The sequence below is a fragment of the Anolis carolinensis genome, chromosome 2 (assembly GCF_035594765.1).
Source record: "Anolis carolinensis isolate JA03-04 chromosome 2, rAnoCar3.1.pri, whole genome shotgun sequence".
Taxonomy (NCBI): domain Eukaryota; kingdom Metazoa; phylum Chordata; class Lepidosauria; order Squamata; family Dactyloidae; genus Anolis; species Anolis carolinensis.
Genome location: NC_085842.1, coordinates 31,291,512 through 31,314,254, shown reverse-complemented (window position 1 = coordinate 31,314,254; position 22,743 = coordinate 31,291,512). Strand labels below are relative to the sequence as shown.

The 22,743-nt window shown below is 42.2% G+C and overlaps 1 protein-coding gene across 1 annotated transcript in view; it reads left to right on the top strand.

The window, feature by feature from the left end:
• The first annotated feature begins 693 nt into the window (after window positions 1-693).
• The window catches only part of LOC100566415 (zinc finger protein RFP), a 28,900-nt gene continuing 6,850 nt past the window's right edge, over window positions 694-22,743 (top strand). Inside the window, exons 1-9 of the mRNA XM_062969340.1 lie at window positions 694-2,513; window positions 3,513-3,608; window positions 5,460-5,690; window positions 7,084-7,106; window positions 7,958-8,073; window positions 10,559-10,678; window positions 13,179-13,690; window positions 20,684-20,779; window positions 21,783-22,013. Coding sequence (XP_062825410.1) covers window positions 2,103-2,513; window positions 3,513-3,608; window positions 5,460-5,690; window positions 7,084-7,106; window positions 7,958-8,073; window positions 10,559-10,678; window positions 13,179-13,690; window positions 20,684-20,779; window positions 21,783-22,013 — 1,836 coding nt within the window. The 5' untranslated portion in view covers window positions 694-2,102. The remainder of the gene's footprint in view (window positions 2,514-3,512; window positions 3,609-5,459; window positions 5,691-7,083; window positions 7,107-7,957; window positions 8,074-10,558; window positions 10,679-13,178; window positions 13,691-20,683; window positions 20,780-21,782; window positions 22,014-22,743) is intronic.

Here is a 22,743-nt window from a genome sequence, read left to right as displayed (position 1 = left end):
CCTCTTTCCTGCTTCCTTCCTCCCTTCCCTCTCTCTTTTCCTTCCCCCTCCTTCCTTCTCTTCTCTTTCTTCCTTCCTTTCTCCCTCCTCTCTGTCGTCTCCTCCTCCCTTCTCTTCCCTTCCTTGGTCCCTCCCTCCTTTCTTTCCTGCTTCCTTCCTTCTTTCTCTCCCTTCTTTCTTTACTGTTTCCTTCCCTCTCTCTTCCCTCCCTTCTCCTTTTTTCCTCCCTCCTTCCCTCCCTCCCTCTCTATCGTCTCCTCTCCTCCCTTCCCTCTCCTTCCCTTCCCTCCCTCCTCTCTTTTCTGTTTCCTTCCCTCTTTCTTTCCCTTCCCCCTCCTTCCTTCCCTCTCTTCTCTTCTCTTCCTTCCTTCCTTCCTTCCTTCCTTCCTTCCTTCCTTCCTTCCTTCCTTCCTTCCTTTCTCCCTCCTCTCTGTCGTCTCCTCCCTTCCCTTCCTTGGTCCCTTCTTCCTCTCTTTCCTGCTTCCTTCCTTCCTTCCCTCTCTCCTTTCTTTACTGTTTCCTTCCCCCTCTCTTCCCTCCCTTCTCCTTTTTCCTTCCTCCCTCCCTCCCTCCCTCCCTCCTCTCTGTCGTCTCCTCCTCCCTTCCCTTCCCTTCCCTTCCTTGGTCCCTCCTTCCTCTCTTTCCTGCTTCCTTCCTTTTCTCTCTCCCTCCTTTCTTGTGGATTTCAATGACTTCTCTGTGTAGTCTTATTATGTCCACAAGCATGTGGAAAATTTCAACAATGTCAAAGGACAAAATCATGAAAATGCACAAAATCTGGCTACCAGTATTTTTTAAAAACCTCTAAAATCAAGACAGTTAATAAAGAACAACACTCTGAAAAACATGGGAATTCCAGACAGGAAACAATCAGAGCAGCTAATCACCTCCCAACAAAAGATTCCCCTAGGCAGGAAGCAGCCAGGCTTTGAAGCTGCAAGGCCATTCAGTGCTAATCAAGGTGGTCAATTGCAACATTCACACTTGCTTCCAACAGGCAAGAGTTCTTTCTCCCTCCCTGGACATTCCACGGATATATAAACCTCCCTTGCTTAGTTTCCAATATAGGTAAAGTTTTCCCTTGACGTTAAGTCCAGTCATGTCTGACTCTGGGGGTTAGTGCTCATCTCAATTTCTAAGCCGAAGAGCCGGCGTTGTCCATAGATACCTCCAAGGTCATGTGGCCGGCATGACTGCATGGAGCGCCGTTTCCAATATACATCACATATATTTGAGGATGTCTGCCATAGATTGGGGGGGGGGGTTGTGTGTGTGTGTGTGTGTCAGGAGCGACTTGAAGAACTGCAAGTTGCTTCTGATGTGAGAGAATTGGCCGTCTACAAGGACGTTGCCCAGGGGACGCCCGGATGTTTGAGGTTTTTCCCTTTATTGTGGGAGGCTTCTCTCATGTCTCCGCATGGAGCTGGAGCTGATAGAGGGAGCTCATCCGCGCTCTCTCCGGGTTGGATTTGAACCGGCAACATTCAGGTCAGCAACACAACCTTCAAGTCATCAATCCTGCTGTCACAAGGGCTTAACCCACTGCACCAATGGGGTCTCCAACCTAGATGTAGGTGAAACGTCCAGGAGAGAATGCTTCTGGAATATGGCCATACAGCCCAGAAAATTTACAGCAACCCAACATTCCTTTAAATGGTCTGACCTATGTCAGATTCTCTCATTCATTTCTGAATATAAGCAGATCTTGGGTGCATGTCTCCTGTAATTAATGCAGTTTGAGACCACTTTAACGGCAATGGCTCAGTGTTATAGAATCATAGGAGTTGTCGTTTGGTAAACTCTTAGGCAGACTAAAGACCTAAAACTACAACTTTCAGAACTCCATAGCATTGATCCAGGACAGTTAAAGTAATCAGCTGTTTATTTAAGTTCAAGTGCTGGATTTAATTTACACTATAAGAGAAGTTGTATTTAAATTCAGGCCAACTTCCTCCTTACAGCTGGCAGGAATCTGTTGTCTCCAAAACAAGGCTTGCTGCCAATGGGAGGGATGAGGGAGGAGTGCAAAGGAATGAGTCAAACAAGTCCAGCTGGAAAGAGGAAAGCGAAAGTCGGTTTCAACTTCCTCAGAAGAAGGAAAAATGGACACAAGCCTCCTTATAGAACAGCTGAGCAAAGAAGCCTCATGCTCCCTCTGCTTGCAGTATTTCAAAGACCCGGTGGCTATACATTGTGGGCACAATTTCTGCCAAGCCTGCCTGGCCCAGTGCTGGGGGGAACTGGGGGACAATGTCTGCTGCCCTTTTTGTGGGGAAAGCAGCCTGCGAAGGAGCCCCACCGAAAACCAGCACCTGGCAAAAATGGTAGAAATAATCAAATGCTTGAATCTGGATGGGCAAGAAGAGGGCAGGGGGGTTTGTGAGAGCCACCTGGAGCTCCTGAAGATCTTCTGCAAAGAGGACAAAGTCCCCATCTGCCTAGTGTGCCAACTTACCAAAGAGCACCGGCATCACACCACGATCCCTATAGAAGAGGCTGCTCAAGAGTACAAGGTAACTTCTTTGGCGATATTGAATGTATTAGTGGGGTGTTTGTTAACCGTGTCATGTTGACTTCAGCTTATACTGTAAACTATGTTTCAGAGTAAAGGACTGACAAAATCACTTCTGAGTATCTCTTGTCTCAGAAAATCCTATAGAATTCATGGGTGACAGGCAGTTTGAAGGCAGAAACATACACTACTACACACTGATGGACCAATTTTGCATAGCTTAGTCAGAGCTCCATGTCACCTGGATGGGGAAAAAAAGGGGACCTGAGGCTGTTAGGAATTGTGGGAGTTGAAGTTCAAAACACCTGGAGGGCTGAAGTTTGCCCATGCCTACTCTAGATTCTGCAGCACAGCTCTATACCCTGGAAACTGACCATAGGGTTGTGAAACTGACCATAGGGTTGAGATTCCAGAACAGCATATTTCTCTTAGCATTTGAAGAACCTCCAGTACCATGTTCCCTCACTTATTGCGGGGGTTACGTTCCAGAACCACCCGCAAAAGTGAAAATCCGCGAAGTAGGGATGCTATATTTGTGTTGTTTACAAGCACATGCATGCATACTCCCGCTGGTGCCGCCGCCTTGTGAGGTGAAAACGAAGCTGCTTCAGCCTTCTTTTCTCTCCCTTCGGCTTCTCCTTCCTTCCTTAGGAAGGAAGGAGAAAGAGAGAGGAAGGAAGGAAAATCATATTTTTTACGGTTTATTATATTCTTTTAGTGTTTATTGAAAAACCACGAAACAGCTCATCCGCGAAAAGCGAACCACGAAGTAGTGAAGGAACACTGTATAGTGGTTCTCAACCTGGGGTCCCCAGATGTTTTTGGCCTACAACTCTCAGAAATCCTAGCCAGTTTACCAGATGTTAGGATTTCTGGGAGTTGAAGGCTAAAAATATCTGGGGACCCCAGGTTGAGAATCACTGCTCCAGTACAATTATTTTTCTCCTACCTCTTCATACAAATGTGCTAAACTACAGTTCGATCATTTCTCTGTTAAAAGGAAGAATTTCAAAAGGAGTTGAAAAGTTGGAAGCAAAAGAGAGACAAATTAATCGCGTTGAAAGTAGCCGAAGAGAAAAGAAGCTGGAAATCATTAGTAAGTCTGCAATTTTTAATTAATACTTTTTCATGTTTAACCAAATCTAATGGGTTTTTAAGCCTATTATTTCTTTGCAGGCAGAAAATCAATGAGCAGTCACCCCCACCGTACTCCCAGCCCCCAAATACCCAATGATAGGGTCGGTAATGCTTTATTGGTTGGGTATCGCCAATGACTTTAAAGAAACAGAGGGCCCATCTACACCAGGCCTGGGCAAACTTAGGCTCTCCGGGTGTTTTGGACTTCAACTCCCACAATTCCTAACAGCCAGTAGGCAGTTAGGAATTGTAGGTTGAAGTATAAAACATCTGGAAAGCCAAAGTTTGCCCAGGCCTGATCTACACTGTAGAATTAGTTTAGTTGGATGCTACTTTTGTGCCATGGCACAATACTGTAAAATCATAGGGATTGTCGTTTTCACAAGGTCTTTAGTCTTCTTTGCCAGAGAGTGCTGTTGCTTCACTTTACAAATCCTAATTCCATAACACTGAGCCATTTGGGTGAAACAGACATCAAACTGCATTATTTCTGCAGTGCAGGTGCACCCAGAGATTCTGCTCTTGTTTAGCTTTCTGTGATAGCACATATGGGCGTGACCCCTTGGGTGGCAGTCAGACATTGGGAAGGTTATTTTCTTTGCAGGTCACTGTAAATGTCATGCAAAGTGGGCGTGATAAGAAGTATTGCTGCCACTGAGCTTTAGATGTGTTCCTCTGTGCTTTGCTGAAAATTTGTTTAGTTTGCTGGTGTCTCTCCAAGAGGAAGAAGATTCTCTTGCTCGTGTTCTTCTTTCTCCGGAGACATTTTGGGTCCACTCTCCTCTATAGTTCCGTTTGGCGGGAAGCCTTAGCATTGAACGGTTGTGTTGTTAAAGTGCGAAGTATGGAACCCTGCACAAACGGGTGGGTCAATGCAACTTAAGCAATGTGCAGTTATTGAATTATTGGCAGCAGAAGGTGTCACCCCAAAGGAGATTCATCAGAAAATGCAAGCTGTTTATGGTGATTGTGTTGATGTGAGTACTGTGCGTCATTGAGCGAGTAAGTTTAAAGATGTTGAGGTGGGAACATCTGACTTGCGTGACAAACAAAGAATTGGACGTCCTGTGACAGCAACCACCGAGTTTCACAAGCAAAAGGTTGACAGATTGATTTAGGATGATGTCGTATCACTTAGAAATTTCAAGCATAATCGGCATTTCACAAGAACGTGTGGTTACATTAATTCTTTGCTTGGCTATCGGAAGATCTGTGCACGATGGGTCCCCAAGATGCTGATGCCTGAAATGAAAGCACATAGACTTGAAATTTGCCAGGAACTCTTCTCGCATTACGAGAATGAAGGTGATGCCTTTTTCCTTTGGGGCGACACCTTCTGCTGTCAAGAATTCAATGACTGCACATTGCTTAAGTTGTATTGACCGACTGTCTGTGCAGGGTTCCATTCTTCATACTTTAACAACACAACCATTCAATGCTAAGGCTTCCTGCCAAATGGAACTGTAGAGGAGAGTCTACTGAACAAGCCAGTACCTGCCACATACCAATACTGCCATCTGTTGAGGAGTTACGAAGGTGAAGGCATTACTTTTCATTCAACCCTCGTATAAAGTTGGTATTCACTCAGTGCTACCATTCAGCAACAGGGTGCATCCACAGCTATAGTACATTCCACCACTTCAGCTAGGCTTTGCACCATTGAAGTAAAACAGAATGGCAGTTGTGATGTTATTGCTCCATGCTCCCTTTTCATAACCTTGTATATGTTAATGTATCTGAAGTCTCCTCAAAAGGGTTTTTGGTCTCTGTCGTCCTGTGTAATCCCCTCTTCTTAATCTGCTCATTACAGAAAAGATTAGAATGTGAAGGAAAGAAGATAATGTATGAATTTGAGCAGCTCCACCAGTTTCTAGAGGACCAAGAAGACCTCTTACTGGCCCGGCTAGAGCAGCTAGAGAAGGATGTGAAAATGGAAAGGAATACCATCATTTCCAGGCTCTCGGAGGAGATTTCCAGCCTTAGTGGCCTCATATATGAGATGGAAGAGAAGAACAGGCAGCCAGTGGAGGAATTTCTCCAGGTGAGAACACAAGTCATTTCCTCTGGGGCATAAGGGCTATCACAGCTAAACCAGAGCATGGGGAAAATATTCTTTTTAAAATATGTTTAGTCTGCAGAAGAGAAGGTTGTCTGTATGAGTTGCTGAGATAGTAACACCCTTGTTTTCCGATTGTACACAAACTTTTGTTTCATGCACAAAACAATTACAAGTAGTTTATAAAATTATCTTCAGAATATTTATATATTTATTTATTTACAGTAATTATATTCCACCCTTCTCACCCCAAAGGGGACTCAGGGTGGATCACAGAACACATATACGGCAAATATTCAATGCCAATTATAACAAGGACAAGACAGACAACAGATATAAGGATATATAGGCTTTCCCATCTTTTAGGATCTTTGGAGGCTGTGCTCGGTTCCAGCCATCTCTCTGCCAAAGAGCTTCCTTTGTTCATAAATTTCCTCCTTTTTTCTGATCAAACGCCGAGCCTAAATACCTTCCCGCTTTAATGCAGTTCCTATTTATCTACTCATATTTGTTTTCGAACTGCTAGGTAGGCAGAAACTGGGCTAAAGGTCAGGAGCTTGCCCTGACCTGAGCTTCGAACTCTCAGCCTTCTGGTTGGCAAGATTTATTGCAGCTTGGTGATTGGGGCTGGGCTGTGGCGCAGGCTGGTGAGCAGCTGCTGCAATCAATCACTCTGACCATGAGGTCATGAGTTTGAGGCCAGCCCGTGGTGGGGGTGAGCACCCGTTAATTAAAAAATAAAATATAGCCCCTGCTCGTTGCTGACCTAGCAACCCAAAGGATAGTTGCATCTATCAAGTAGGAAATAAGGTACCACTTATAAAAGTGGGGAGGCAAGTTTAACTAATTTACAATGTTGGAATGAGGAAGTGAGGAAGTGCCATCAGAGTGGATGATGAAGCAGCTGCTCCCCCCTGTGGCCAGAATCGAACATCCCCTCAGGAGAAAGTTAAATTGCCTCTGCGTCTGTCTGTCTGTCTCTGTCTCGGTTCGATGTGTTTATGGGCATTGAATGTTTGCCCTGTATGTGTATAATGTGATCCGCCCTGAGTCCCCTTCGGGGTGAGAAGGGCGGAATATAAATACTGTAAATAAATACTGTAAATAAATTAACTTCCGGTGCTAAAGCCCGGATATGTCTATAAATTGTGTGTTGTGTTTCAATCTGGGTCCCATCTCCAAGATATCTCATTATGTACATATTGCAAATATAGGTATTACAAAACCCAAAAAACCCTCAAAATTCAAAATATTACTGGTCCCAAACATTTTGGATCCTCAACCTGTATTAGGGAGTAAAGCTCAAAGCTTAATCTTAAAAAGTTAATATTTTTGAATTATTGTCATTCTCATTTCCCATTCTCTCTTCTATCTATAGGATCTTAACAACATCAACAGCAGGTATGTGAGCCCTCCATTTCCTTTTGTCCTTGAATGGCTTGCGCAGCAAAAGACTAAGTTGAACACCTTTTTCATCTTCATGTTCCCACTGATGCGAGAGACATTACTCTTCCTAAAAGATTTTCGTCTTACATTTATTTATCTTTAAAAATACCTCTGTTCCAGCCTTTATCTGAGGATCTAATTCAGGCATGGGCAAACTTTGGCCCTCGAGGTGTTTTGGACTTCAACTCCCACAATTCCTAACAGCCTACCGGCTGTTAGGAATTGTGGGAGTTGAAGTCCAAAACACTTCGAGGGCCAAAGTTTGCCCATGCCTGATCTAATTGCAGAATACAGTACAAGCAATGGCCCCTGGGGTCTCTTCCAAGTTTCTGATTCTATTATTGTTGTTTTATCATCGTCAGCAACAACAACAACAACATAGTAAAAAGCTAGAAATGCATGGATACCAACAAGGGATATCCAGTCCAACCCCATTCTGCCAGGCAGGAATGTACAATCAAAGCATTCCTGACAGATGGCCATTCAGCCTCTGTTGAACACTTCCAAAGAAGGAGACTCCACCATACTCGGAGGCTACACATTTCAAGGAATGGGTATAATCACAACAGGGTGGGATGATCCAAAAAGAGAATAGCCTTCAATCCCTTGTTCTGCTTTTTCACCATATTTACTATGCTATAGAGTCCCCACTTGCTGATGATAATCAAAAATGAATTAACATATGCATAGACATAAGGAACTACCAAAAGACTATGCCACATTACACTTACAAAATCACTGGATCCTTATTTAAGAATCCCCAAACTGTTGGTGGAAAAGATTTTTATTCCTCCTCTCTCTTCCAGACGTGATAAGCAGAGACCCGAGCATTCGGTGGAACGTTCTCCTGCTCTGGAAATGAGATTGAAAACCTTTTCTGAACAAAGCACGCATTTAAAAAAGATGCTCAAAGACTTCAAAGGTATTAAGGAGATAACATGGGGGGGGGGTTATGGGATTTTGAGAGATATCAATTTCCAGTAGTACCTCTTACTGATCAAGAAAATTATTTTTCTCGCTATAGCCTGGACTCCTTACTTACTAGAGGTTCTCCATTTCTCAAATGCAAGGGTCTTTCCACTTCTGCTGACTTCTAGGAATAAATAAAAAGATGCTTTGGATGTTCTTGCCCCAAGACTGCTTCTTGATTGTTTCTTGTCTGAAATTTCCCTGTTTTCTGAGTGTTGTTCTTTATTTACTGTTCTGATTTTAGAGTTTTTAAAATACTGGTAGCCAGATTTTGTTCATTTTCGTGGTTTCCTCCTTTCTGTTGAAATTGCCCACATGCTTGTGGATTTCAGTGGCTTCTCTGTGTAGTCCGACATGATAGTTATTAGAGTGGTCCAGCATTTCTGTGTTCTCAAACTATATACTGTGTCCAGGCTGGTTCATCAAGTGTTCTGCTATGGCTGACTTCTCTGGTTGAGTTAGTCTGTAGTGTCTTTCATGTTCCTTGTTTAGTGTTTGGGCAATGCTGCAGCATTTGGTGATCCCTATGTAGACTTGTCCACAGCTGCATGGGATACAATACACTCCTACAGAGGTGAGAGGATCCCTCTTGTCCTTTGCTGAATGTAGCATTTGTTGGATTTTCTTAGTGGGTCTGTAGATAGTTTGTAGGTTCATCAGCTTCCCTATGCAGTCAGTGTTTCCCTTGATGTATGGTAAGAACACTTTTCCTCTGGGTGGATCTTTGTCTTTACTCTCGTGGCTTGTTCTTGGTCTTTCAGCTCTTCTGATGTCTGATCCATTGGCATGTAAAGCCCAGTTTAGGTGGTTTAGTTCACCTTGGAGGAGATGGGCTTCGCAGATTCTTTTTGCACAGTCTGCCAGGGCTTTGATTGTGCTTCATTTTTTACTTGGGTGATGGTTGAAGTTTTTATGAATTTATCTATCCAGCTAACAACTGGAAACACCCCCAGGCAGTAAGCAACCAGGCCTTGAAGCTGAAAGGCCATTCAACGCTAATCAAGCTGGCCAATTGCAACAGTCACACTTGTGTCAAACAGACAGGTCTTTCTCCCACCGTGGACATTCCACAGATATATAAACTCCACTTGCCTAGTTTACAAGAGACCTCACAACCTCTGGCAATGCTGCCATAGATGTGGGCAAAATGTCAGGAGAGAATGCTTCTGGAACATGGTCATACAGCCCAGAAAACTCACAGCAACCTAATTCCATAGGGTTTTCTTAGGCAAGGATTTCTCAGAGATAGGTTTGCCAGCTCCTTCCTCTAAAATATAGCATTTATTGCCTGTCTCTCATGTAAGCACTTACCAGGGCTGACCATGGTTAGCTTCTGTGATCAAATGGGATATGATGCTTTTCGTTACATTTTACATATTGGAATAAACTCTCAGATTTCAGAGTATATGCAGTGCAGAAAGAACATTGTAACCTTCAACCAGATGTTAATAGGATGAGCTGTAAGGAGTGACATGGGGAGAATAAAATCAGTGGAAAGGTAGGGCTCTATAATACTGTAATCCTATTGCAACTTTTCAGCAGATAGAGTGTTGTGGTTCAGCCAGAGGCTGACGATGAGGGGATTGTTCAGTCAGAGGTTGAGAAAAATGATGGGCTTTCAGGTGTGGGAAATGAGGGGATTTTGAATCATGGATCTGTGTCTGGTCTAGAAGAAACGGCTTCAGAGCCGGTAGGAGATGGAGATAGAGAGCGGGTTTGGGTTTCCAATCTCTGTTCCTTGGCAATGAAAGATAAGGATGATCTTTCCCCTGGTCGTTCCTTGGCAATGGAAGATAAGGAACTGGAAAGGAAATATCTTTCCCTGGGAAACACCTGTGGTCAGTAGGAGTGTGAAACTCGATCTTTGGGAGAAGGGAGTCAGATTATGGAGGTCACGGAGACTTCGTGAGAAATCCTTGAAACAGGATAGAAGTCAAAGGCATGACTTCATGGCCTGTGGACCTTAAATTAAAGTGTTGTTTATTGAAAGGGTTAGAGCAGGCAATGCTGCATTTACCGTGTATACATTAGGTCCTGTTCCTGTACCATGTTCAAGTCTATATCTTTGATCTCTGGAAAAGTCTTGTGCTCATGTTTCATGGATTTAATGTTTTGGATGAAGTTCCTGTGTTCCTGTTTATGGATTTATGCCTATGTTTTGATTCCTGGTTTTTCCATGTACCTTGTCACTTTTGGACAGAATTTAGACGTTTTGAAAGCTTTTTTCTGTTGCTTTTTAGACATTGCCTTTTACCCTTTTATAACTGCTTTCTTCAATAAACTGTTCAATTAATACTATTGGACTCTTGTGTGTTGCAGGGTGCAAAGGTGACTTCAGGCTAGAATGCAACACAGACACATTGACGGAGAAAGTGCTTTGAATTTATAATTCACGCCACTGACTGGGGCTGTTCTCTTACTTTATTTCTTTTCCCTAGGTCTTCTCTCCACTGAGTTAGAAAGCACATCTTTACTGAAAGAAAAGCTGAAAATCCCAAAAGGCAGGACGCAGTTGTTCAAGCTGCCATATACTGAAGTGAAAAAAAGGGGCAGAAAAGGTTAGTAATATGTTCTGGCAATTATTTGGCATGGGAAGGCCATTTGGTTAAAATGTATTCTGGGTTAAGGCCTCCTTATGGCATTTTGCTTCCTTGGAACCCCTGCCATATAAAATCCAGATAATCTACTTTGAATTGGATTATATGGCAGTGTAGACTCATACAATCCAGTTCAAAGCAGATCATGTGGATTATCTGCTTTGATAATTCAGATTCTATGGCAGTGTAGAAGGAGCCAAAGTGAAGAACAAAATGTGTCATCTCAATGCAACATATAGGAGCTGAATGGACAGGTGGTTGTTTCTTATTTCAGCAGTGGCAATCGGATACCACATTCTTTATCCTTCAGGATCCTCCATGTATCCTTAAAACATGGAATATCAAATGTGTATCTGATCAGTCATCCCTCTCCATTGGTTTGGAGACTTTTTCCTAGCCTTTGTGTGTGTGTGTTGCAAGGGGGATATTTAACAAAATGAACAATAGAAGAAAAGAAAACTTTAATCTGCTTTGCACTGGATTATATGAGTCTGCACTGCCATATAATCAATTTCAAAGCAGATAATCTGGATTTTATATGGCAATGTAGAAGGGGCCTCAGTCTCCCTCAATCAGACTGAGGCCCCTTCAACACTGCCATATAAAATCCAGATTATCTGTTTTGAAACAGATTCTATGGCAGTGTAGACTCATATAATCCAGTTCAAAGCAGATAATGTGGATCATCTCCTTTGATAATCTAAATTATATGTCAGTGTAGAAGGTGACTGAGGCTACATTGCAGAATTATAGCAGTTTGACGCCACTTACTTTAACTACCATAGCTCCATCCCGTGTAATTGGTTGTGCCTCCAGAGTTCTCTGAGGCCCCTTCTACACTGCGCTATATCGCAGGATCTGATACCAGATTGCCTGCTTTAAACTGGATTATATGAGTCTCCACTTCCAGATAATCTGGGATAAAAAGATAATCTGGGATCAGATCCTGGGATATAGGGGCAGTGTGGAAGGGGCCTGACAAAGAAGGACAAATATCTCACAAAACTAAAAAATCTCAGAATTCCATACCATTGAGCCACGGCAGTCAATGTGGTGTCAAGCTTCTGTAATTCTGCGGCGAGGATACAACCTGACTCACCTGTGCTGGTCTGAGTGTGGTTAGGGTCCCACATCCTTATTCATAGGAAAGGTTATGTTTCTTTGACTACAGCTCTCAGAACCCTTCAGCCAGTCTGGCAAACAACTTTTCAAACCAAGTAACATCTGGAACTCTGCTTGGAAATTTAAAAAAAAAACCATGGAGATCAAGAACATGCTAGTTGCTCTATCTCAGTATTTCTTAAGTTACCAGACATGGCAGATTGCCAAAAGTTCCCTGAGCATAGTCAGGACTGGTCCACATAATTGTACCAAATTCCCTTCATTCAGTATTTGGTAGTTAGGTTGCTGTGAGTTTTCTGGGCTATAGGGCCATGTTCCAGAAGCATTCTCTCCTGACGTTTCGCTCACATCTATGGCAGGCATCCTCGGAGGTATTGAAGTTGTGAGGACAGTAAATACAGAACAACATTAAAAAAAAGTGGAATTCCAGACAAGAAATAATCAGGGCCAGCTAACACCTCCCAACAAAGAATCCCCCCCAGAAGGAAACAGCCAGGCTTTGAAGCTGCGAGGCTTTTTATTACTAATCAAGGTGGCCAATTGCAACATTCACAGTAGCCTCAGGCAGACAAAAGTTCTTTTTCCCACCCTGGACTTTCCATAGATATATAAACCCCACTTGTCTAGTTTCCAACAGACCTCACAACTTCTGAGGATGCCTGCCATAGATATGGGTGAAATGTCAGGAGAGAATGCTTCTGGAACATGGCCACATAGCCCGGAAAACTCACGGAAACACAGTGATTCTAGCCATAGTTACAGTAGAGTCTCACTTATCCAAGCTAAACGGGCCGGCAGAAGCTTGGATAAGCGAATATCTTGGATAATAAGGAGGGATTAAGGAAAAGCCTATTAAACATCAAATTAGGTTATGATTTTACAAATTAAGCACCAAAACATCATGTTATACAACAAATTTGACAGAAAAAGTAGTTAAATACGCACTAATGTTATGTTGTAATTACTGTATTTACAAATTTAGCACCAAAATATCACGATATATTGAAAACATTGACTACAAAAATGGCTTGGATAATCCAGAGGCTTGGATAAGCGAGGTTTGGATAAGTGAGACTCTACTGTACTTGGAAACTCATCACAGACCAGAAATTGATAGCTTGCAGATCCGCGCCAATTCACTGACCATTACTTTGAGTAACACTAGTGTAGTTTAATGCAATTGGGAAGTGTATTACACTCAGTTCTGATCTCTAGCATTTCACTGCTATTCATACTTCAGTATTTGCTGTTTGAAATGACTGATAATATAGCTGACATGGTCAAAATCTTCTGTTCTGTCTGTAAGTAACTTTCTTTTGAACTCTCTCTACCCGCCAAGTGAAAGTGACTCTGGACCCAGATACTGCAAACCCCTTCCTCGTCCTGTCAGCCGATCAGAAGAGCGTGAAACTGGGAGACATCTGGCAGGACCTTCCTGACAACCCAGAAAGATTTGACCCTTACCCCTGCATTCTGGGCTGTGAGGGACTCGCAGCAGGAAGACATTACTGGGAGGTGGAAGTGGGAAATGGGAGGTACTGGGCTGTGGGTTTTGCCAAAGAGTCTGTGAAGAGGAAAGGGGAGATTGTCCCTAGTCCCGAAGAGCAGATCTGGGCTTTGCAACAGTGTGGGGACCACCTCGAGGCTCTTACCTGTCCTGTGACCATCCTGTCCTCATTCAGCAGCCTCAGAAGAGTTAGGATTTTTCTGGACTATGAAGAGGACCGGGTGGCATTTTTCGAGGCCGATTCATCAACTTTGATCTACGTTTTCTCTCCTGCTGCTTTCAGTCAAGAGCGACTCTTTCCATGGCTCTGGGTCTGGCCAGGAACAGAGCTAAGACTTTACCAGTGAGACTTTATCCTCAATATATTGGGTAATTTCCATGAGGCTAAATAACATACACACAAAAAAGGACTGTTGTGTAGCCTTGGAGAATTGTCATATATGAGACATTGGAAGATTGTTTAGCATAGGTCAACACTTCAAGTCATTTCTGAATTATTGTTACCTTGAGGGTTCTGGGCAAGATTTGCTAAGAAGCAGTTTGCCTTTGGCTTCTTCTGAAACTGAGTGTGACTTGTACAAAGTCATCATTCAGTTAGTTTCCATGGCCAAACAAGGATTTTTGTTGGGCAAGTGGGCTTATTAAAAAAGACCCTCCCCATAAATGCACAGCAGAGTAACTTGACCCAGCACAAGTAGCCAAAAGTGATAAAAAGAATAAAACACACAGACCAATGTTATCTCTTCCTTTGGAGGCTTTACTTTGTAGCAAATTAATATGGTTGCACTATTTACAAAAACAAGCTTTCCACAACACAAATAAAGTTCTTTGCTTCCACGCTGGGCTTCTTTCTCATGCAAATCAACAGCTTCGATCTCACAGAGCCTCCTCTCACACCGAACTTACACAGGAGCTTCACACAGTAGCTTTACACTGGAGCTTCTCACACTGAGGCAAACTAAGCTACAGGCACATCTGCTTATATTGAACTGCAGCTTTTGCTGAGTCATTGCATCCATTTAATCCTTTCAGTGCTTGACTCGCATTTTTGTAACTAAAAATATCTACGGTAGTTAATTTTTTAATATTTCTGACAATTTTAACTTCGGTTCCCCATAGTCCTACTTGAACATGAAACCATTACACCACATGTATCAAACTCAAGGTCCATGGGCCGAATCCAGGCCACTATGTCATTTTATGTGGCCCTCCAAATCCTAGATTACAACTATTGTATTTCACATCATTAGATCTTAGGACTAGAGCCGACGGGAGTTGTGATGCAATAACACCTGGAAGGCTGCGGTTTGTTCTGTTTATTCAGGATAGTGAGGTTTGAATGTAGATACAAGGCTTGTGGACATGATGCCCTTTAACCTTTTCCCAACCTCAGAGCCACAAATGCTTTTGGGGTGTAATTCCCATTATCCCCAGTCCACATGGTGGATAAACAGAAGTGATGGGAGCTGTCGTTCAATAACATTTGGGGACTCAAACTGGGCAAAAAACTAAAGAGCATCCTCCACTATATAAAAAATATACCGTATATACTCGAATATAAGCCAACTCGAATATAAGCCGAGGCACTGAATTTTACCACAAAAAAACTGGGAAAATGTTGACTCCAGTATAAGCCGAGGGTGGTAAATTTCAGAAATAAAAATAGATATCAATAAAATTACATTAATTTAGGCATCAGTAGGTTAAATGTTTTTGAATATTTACATAAAGCTCTAATTTAAGATAAGATTGTCCAACTCTGATTAAATCATTATTCTCATCTTCTTCAATGTAAATGTGCTTATGTATCCTTTTAATAACAATAGAATAAAATAATGCATGTAATAATAATAATAAAAATACAGGGAAATAATACATGTAGTAATAAATAGAGTAAAATAATAAATATAATAAGATCAGAGTGAAATAATAAATGTAATAATAATAATAATAATAATAGAGTAAAATAAATGTAATAGTAGCAACAATAATAGAGAAAAATAATAAATGTAATAATACCAATAATAATAGAGAAAAATAATAAATGTACCATATATTCTTGAGTATAAGCTGACCCAAATATAAGCCAACCAGGACCCTCACCCGAGTATAAGCTGAGGGGGGACTTTTTCAGTCTTAAAAAGGCTGAAAAACTAGGCTTATACTCGAGTATATACAGTACTTGTCCCTCTGTATCCATGGATCTCTGCCCATTGATTCAATGTCCCTTTGAAGGCAATCATTAGTCTGATGTGGCCCTTCATGAAAATTAGTTTGACACCCTTGCATTACGTAAGGTTGATGTCTCTAGCTGTGCGGTGATTGCAAGCATTTCATTTGTTTTACAGAAGTTATTTGCATTTTTTGATATTTTTTGATTTTTTGAATTTAAGATACAGCTGTTACATCTAACTTAACTCTTGACAGTCTATGCAAAGATTCTCTCTGTAGTTATGAGCTTTTTTAAAAAAATCAAAAATCTTCTGCTGTTTGTTTCCGCTTTGGGCGAAGATTTTCCTACGCATTCTGCATTTTAGGCTAATCTTTAAGCATAGGAGCTTAGCCAGTTTTTTTTTTTTAAAGCTTGCAATGTTGACTCTTCTCCTTGCTTGGATCGACACATAAAGAGCAATCAATGCCAAAGGAAGAGATAAACAGTACATCACATGTGTATGGAATTTTCCAATCTTCAGTAATGTTTGCCGAAAAAAATATTGGTTTTGTCCATTGCTTATGTCTGAAACAACCATGAAATTAATCTTGTCCTGTAATCCCTGCTCACCATTGCATCCCAGGACTTGACTCTCTTAATGGCACCTACAGGTTCTGTTGTAGAGGAACCAGCACATTTCTGGCTGTTGACAAAGTAGACATGTTCATAAGCAATATGCCTGTAACAGAAACTCTGTTGCCAGAGGCAGAAATAACATGAAAAGTATAGAGATGGATTTCTGTACCATAAAATAAGCCCAATATGTTCCAGCCAAATTTTTATCCAAAACTAGCAATTTGCACATATGAAATGAAACAACCAGGTTTAGTAAGCCTTTCATAACTAAACAAAAACATTGCAAAGCTTCACGTTTGCAATTTTGACTTCTGTGGATTTGATTAAAAATATGATCTCCAGCAATTGCTAGGTCAGGCATGAGCAAACTTTGGCCCTCCAGGTGTTTTGGACTTCAAATACCAGCTGTTAGGAATTGTGTGAGTTGAAGTCCAAAACACCTGGAGGGCCAAAGTTTGCCCATGCCTGCTCTAGGCCCTCCATGTGACTCAATAGTCAAATACTTGTTCCGTGTCCTAGTCTCCAGGGCAGCAGAAAACATGCCTGCTTCCTCCTCCCTATGACTTTCCCTCACATATTTATACATGGCTATCATGTCTCCTCTCAGCCTTCTCTTCTGCGGGCTAAACATGCCCAGCTCTTTAAAGATGCTCCTCATAGGGCTTGTTCTCCAGACCCTTGTTCGTTTTAGTCACCTCCTCTAGTCGCTTTCATTATGGAAGGCTTACTAAACCCAATTGTTTCATTTGGCTGTCAATATCTCCCTTAAGTTGCAGTGCCCAGAATTGGGCACAGTATTGTTGTCCAAATGTATAGATCTATATGTTCTTTAACATCCTGAATAAGCTGGTATGGCAGGTTTTTCTATATTGTTTTCACTCTATTTTGCTGTTCATGCATGCTCAGTAGGGGATTCTCAGAATGTGTTTACTTTACTTGTGATCACCTAGAATAGAATCCCATTTTTCCAGGTTAAGCTCTGTTTGCATTATTTACTGCAAACAAGCTGTTGCAAATGAACACCAAAATTCTTTCGGGTGCCCTTTATCACCTTTCTCCCTCCCAAGGCTGATGCTGCTAAAAATTCCAGCTAGTCAGAGAATGAGGAAGAAAGAGGAGGTTAACTTAGTGGGTCTAAACCAGGCATGGGCAAATTTCAACCCTCCTGATGGTTTGGACAAGATTGTTTTATGTTTTCCGGGCTGTATGGCCATGTTCTAGAAGTATTCTCTCCTGACATTTTGCCCACATCTATGGCAGGCATCCTCAGAGGTTGTGAGGTATGGAGAAACTAAGCAAGGACTGTTTATATATATCTGTGGAAAGTCCAGGGTGAGAGAAGAACTCTTTGTCAGTTGGAGGCCAGTGTGAATGTTGTAGTTAATCACCTTAATTAGCATTGGATAGCTTCATCTCCTAGCTTCTTCCTGCCTGGGGGCATCCTTTATTCAGAGTCATTAGCTGCCCCTGGTTCCCATGTCTGGAACTCCTCTGTTTTCAGAGTTCTTCTCTCACCCTGGACTTTCCACAGAAATATATAAACCTTCCTTGCTTAGTTTCTCCATACCTCACAACCTCTGAGGATGCCTGCCATAGATGTGGGCGAAACGTCAGGAGAGAATACTTCTAGAACATGGCCATACAGCCCGGAAAACATACAACAACCCTGTGATCCCAGCCATGAAAGCCTTTGACAACACATTTTGGACAAGAGTTCTTCCCTCCCTCTCTGGACAGTCCACAGATATATAAACCCCACTTGCCTAGTTTCCAACAGACCTCACAACTTCTGAGGATACCTGCCACAGATGTGGGTGAAACGTCAGGAGAGAATGCTTCTGGAATATGGCTTGCAGCCCAGAAAACTCGCAGCAACCCAATACTCAGGTAGTCTTTCCAATTCCTTCCTCTGTAATATTGTTGAGACAGCACCTGTTTTCCCACCCAAGTACTAACCAAAGCTGACCCTGCTTAGCTCCCTAGATCAGCTAGGATCTGGTGCAAGGAGTGCCTACAAAGCATAACATCACTTTTAAATAAAAGTTGGCAAGCCTTCCTGGCAGCCACTTATTGATTGTTGCATTAGCCAATCAAACAACTGGAAAACGGAAAGGTCTTACGTATTTGTTTTTCTCTCCCCACGTGGATTGCAGGAAAGTGAATCTTAACTTTTTCGGAGGAGTGGCTTCCTAGATGGCTTGGTGGTTCCTCCTCCTTCCTGCTTAATTTATAACACACACAAAATGGGAGAAGGAGAGGAAACTTCGTCTGATCTCCAGAGTGGGGCAGAAAGAGGTCCTGGGCAGAAGGGCTCCAGCATTCAGGATCCAGAGAGGTCAGGAGGGAATGATAACCACTTTAATAACAGTGATGTGAGTCTTCGGGTGCCTTCAGGAGGAGGAGGAGGATATCTATGCAAGAAACACCAAGAGCCTCTGAAGGTTTTCTGCCAGGAGGATCTCAGCCTCATCTGCCTGGTTTGTGATAAATCCAGGCATCACAAGACTCACTTGGTGCTTCCCATAGAAGAGGCAGCCCAGGATTACAAGGTGAGAAGGTGGTGTTTCCCTACATCTCCCATTGCTATAAAATTGGAGTGGATTCAACACTTTTTTTGTAGTCAAGAGGTGCATTTACACTGTAGAATTAATGCACTTTGATACCACTTTAATTGCTACGGCTCAATACTATGGGATCATGGGATCTGTACTTTGGGGTGTTTCAATCATGTCAGAAGCAACTTGAGAACATACTGCAAGTCGCTTCTGGTGTGAGACAATTGGCCGTCTACAGAGACGTTGCCCAGGATGTGTTACCACCTTGCTGGGAGGTTTCTCTCATGTTCCCGCAAGCTACAGCTGACAGATGGGAGCTCACCCCATCTCGCGGATTCGAACCGGCAACCTTCGGGTCAGCAGATTAGTCGGCACAAGGGTTTAACCTATTGCGCCACCGCGGTGGCAAAGAGTGCTGTTGCCTGTACTTTGGTGAGGCAACAGCACTCTTTGGCAGAGAGAGCCATGTAAAACTACAACTCCCATTATTGCATAGCATGAGCCATGTCAGTTAAAGTGGGTTTTGGTGATTGAGTAGAAGCTCTGGTCCCATTTGTAGACATAATGCAGTTTAATTTCATTATATGAGTCTACCCCAGGCATGGGCAAACTTGGGCCCTCCAGGTGTTTTGGACTTCAACTCCCACAATTCCTAACAGCCTACCGGCTGTTAGGAATTGTGGGAGTTGAAGTCCAAAACACCTGGAGGGCCCAAGTTTGCCCATGCCTTGTCTACACTGACAATATAATGCAGTTTCAAGCTGCATTATGTGGCAGTCTAGATGGTGCCCTGAACATCAATTTTGACATACTTGTATACTACAATGAATCTCTCTGCTTTGATAATGAACTTTGGTCTTTGGCAGTACATGTTATTTGCAGGTCATCTTGGACTATGTTTTGTTTTTAATTTTATACTCCCCGCTTTCTCCCAAAATTGGGACCCAAGAAGGCAGCCCAGAAACAGAATTTATATTAAAAAGATGAAATTAAAACTGCTAACTTTTTTCTCAGATTTTACCATCTAACATGAATTTTGTTCCTGGGTTATAAATGTCATTTCCTAATTGGTTCTGTCATAAAAACATGGGGAAAGTTTATTTAACTGTTTTTGCATTCTGCTTAAAATGTTTAAAATGGCATACGATTTGTTCGCTTTGCAGTTTTGATTAAAATAGTTCCTGGTCTAGTTGAACTGTGGCTTTTAATGTTTGCGTTAGGACTTTTGTGCATGGTTCCAAAACAGTTTTGCTATAGTACAAGTCCGGCACATGTGGATAAAGATTCCTACTTCTTTACTAACTTTCCAATATGCATTATTCATTGTGTTGTCGAAGGCAGTATAGATTTTATTTATTCACAGTATTTATATTACGCCCTTCTCACCCCGAAAGGGAATCAGGGCTGATCACAGAACATAATATGCGGCAAACATTCAGGGCCATTTTATACATGGACAAGATAGACAATTGTACATAGAGGTGTATATAGGCTTTTCCCATCTTCAGCATCTTGGAAGCTTGTGTTCGGTTCTGGCCACCAGCCCGGGGGGAGGTGCTGTCACTCCATCTCCCTGCTAAAGAGCATTTGTTTGTAAATCTTCTCCTTGATCGAATTGCCAGCATTTTTTGGCATTTCCTTATGGGTGCTTTAAAATACCTCCCTGCTTTTAAGCAGTACGTTTTTATCTACTCACATTTTGCTTTCAAACCGCTAAGTAGGCAGAAGCAGGGCTAAAGGCCAGGAGCTCACCCTGACCCGGACTTCGAACTGTCAACTTTTTGATTGACAAGATTTGTTGCAGCTGGTGGTTGAACCTGCTGTGTGTGCTAAAACTCAGTCCCCATGGCAGCTTGTTGGTTTTTTTTTTTTTTTTGTTGCACTGTAACTGACTTTTATTATAAGCAAAGGAATTGAGTATTGAGAGGCATTTTTTGGCCTAATAATGGGTGAAACCTGCCCTTAGCTTTTATCTTGTTATATTCTTTGCTTAGCAAGAAATTGAGATCAGGCTGCAGAAGCTGAAGAGAGAAGCAAGTACTGTCCAAGGACTGAAGTTGGCACGAGAAAAAGAAATGGCAGAGTGTTTGGTAAGTGTATTTATAAAACTGGGAAAATAAAAAACTTTTCCTCCATACATTTTATGTCATACTTTGTAGTTCTTTTTAATTATGAAAATGCTTGCATAGTTCTTCTATAAAATGAAATAATAAAAATAGACCAAGGGTGCATCTATACTGTAGAACGAATGCAGCTTGACGCCACTTTAACTGTTTTAGCTCCGTGCAGATAATGCCCTGTTATGTGCTGGCTCCTGATCTATACCAAGCATCTCAGTTTTGGGGCAAGCTCATATGGGGGGAGTTCATCTTTCCAAAATCCTGATCCACAATCTTTTGGCTATTGTTTATCAACATTGGTATCTTGAATTGACCTTGTTCGGAAACTGAAAGGCACTGAAAGACAGGAATTATAATATCTCCAAAGCCTATATCCAACAACAATCTGACTACTACTGTATTTGGCACATGTTGCAGAGCATATTACAGTAGTCAAGGTGACAGCATCTTAAATTGTGGGTACCAACTCCAAATGAACCCCACTTAGCTCAATGGTAGGGTCCCAAAAATTGGTAACATTAAAAGGTTTCTGAATGAAAGCTATTGGCTGTTTTTAGACATTTACAGAAGCTATTTTGCAGTGTTTACAGTAGACTCTGGAGAAGATGCTTCAGCTGTACTTCTTAAAAAGGGTAAACCAGCCTGTTTAGCAAGCCTTGTTATCAGTAAATGTTTGAATTTTATACCTATTTTAGATAATTAGATACCCAGGCTCATGTAAACATTTCTCAGGCCAAAGGGGGTCATGTGTGGAAATGTTTAAAAAGCCCTGGTTTAATGGAGAGATGAGGCATAAAGAACATGGGCAGATCTGACTTCCCTAAGAAAGAATACAGCTAATGTACGAACAAATTATAATTCTTGTTTTCTATCTTTGCCTTTGTAACATGACAAATCTGGCATGTCAAAATCCAATTTTACTACTCTGTTCTTCTCCTCCCTTCCCCTTGGATCATGTTATTCCTTCATTCAGGAGGACCTCAAGGTCAGAAGAGAGAAGATTGTGCTGGAGTACTGGCAGCTGCATCAGTTTCTGGAGGAACAGGAGAGGCATTTCTTGGCTCAGCTGGATGAACTAGAAAAGGAGATGCAAAAGGAGCAAGAGGAAGTGGTTAGCCAACTTGATGGTACCTTTTCTCTTCTCAGCAGCATTATCAGTGACCTGGAGAAGGATTGTCAGAGGCCTGATGCTGAATTTTTGCAGGTGACAGTTTGTGTGTCAACTTCAAGACTTGGTCTTTATTGGATTTTTATGTGGGACACACATATGAGCCCTTACAGAACTCCCGATGAAAGGTGAATGACCACCAATTAATGCACATAGGCCAAAAATGATATATGACCATGTATTTCAAAATCCTTATAAAATATTTTTCGTAAACATATCAGTGGAAGGAGCCTCCAGTGGCGCAGTGTGTTAAAGCGCTGAGCTGCTGAACTTGCAGGGAGCGAAGTGAGCGCCCACTATTAGCTCCAGCTTCTGCCAACCTAGCAGTTCAAAAACATGCCAATGTGAGTAGATCAATAGGTACCACTCCGGTGGGAAGGTAATGGCGTTCCAATCAGTCATGCCGGCCACATGACCTTGGAGATGTCTACGGACAACGCCAACTCTTTGACTTAGAAATTGAGATGAGCACCAACCCCCAGAGTCGGACACAACTGGACTTAACGTCAGGGGAAAATCTTTACCTTTATTATATCAATGGAGGGATAGGTTTATTTTCATGTCAGGAGCAACTTGAGAAACTGCAAGTCGCTTCTGGTGTGAGAGAATTGTCTGTTGCCCAGGGGACGCCCGGATGTTTTGATGTTTTTACCATCCTTGTGGGAGGCTTCTTTTATGTCCCCGCATGGAGCTGGAGCTGATAGAGAGAGTTCATCCACTCTCTCCCGGGTTGGATTCGAACCAGCAACCTTCAGGTCAGCAACCC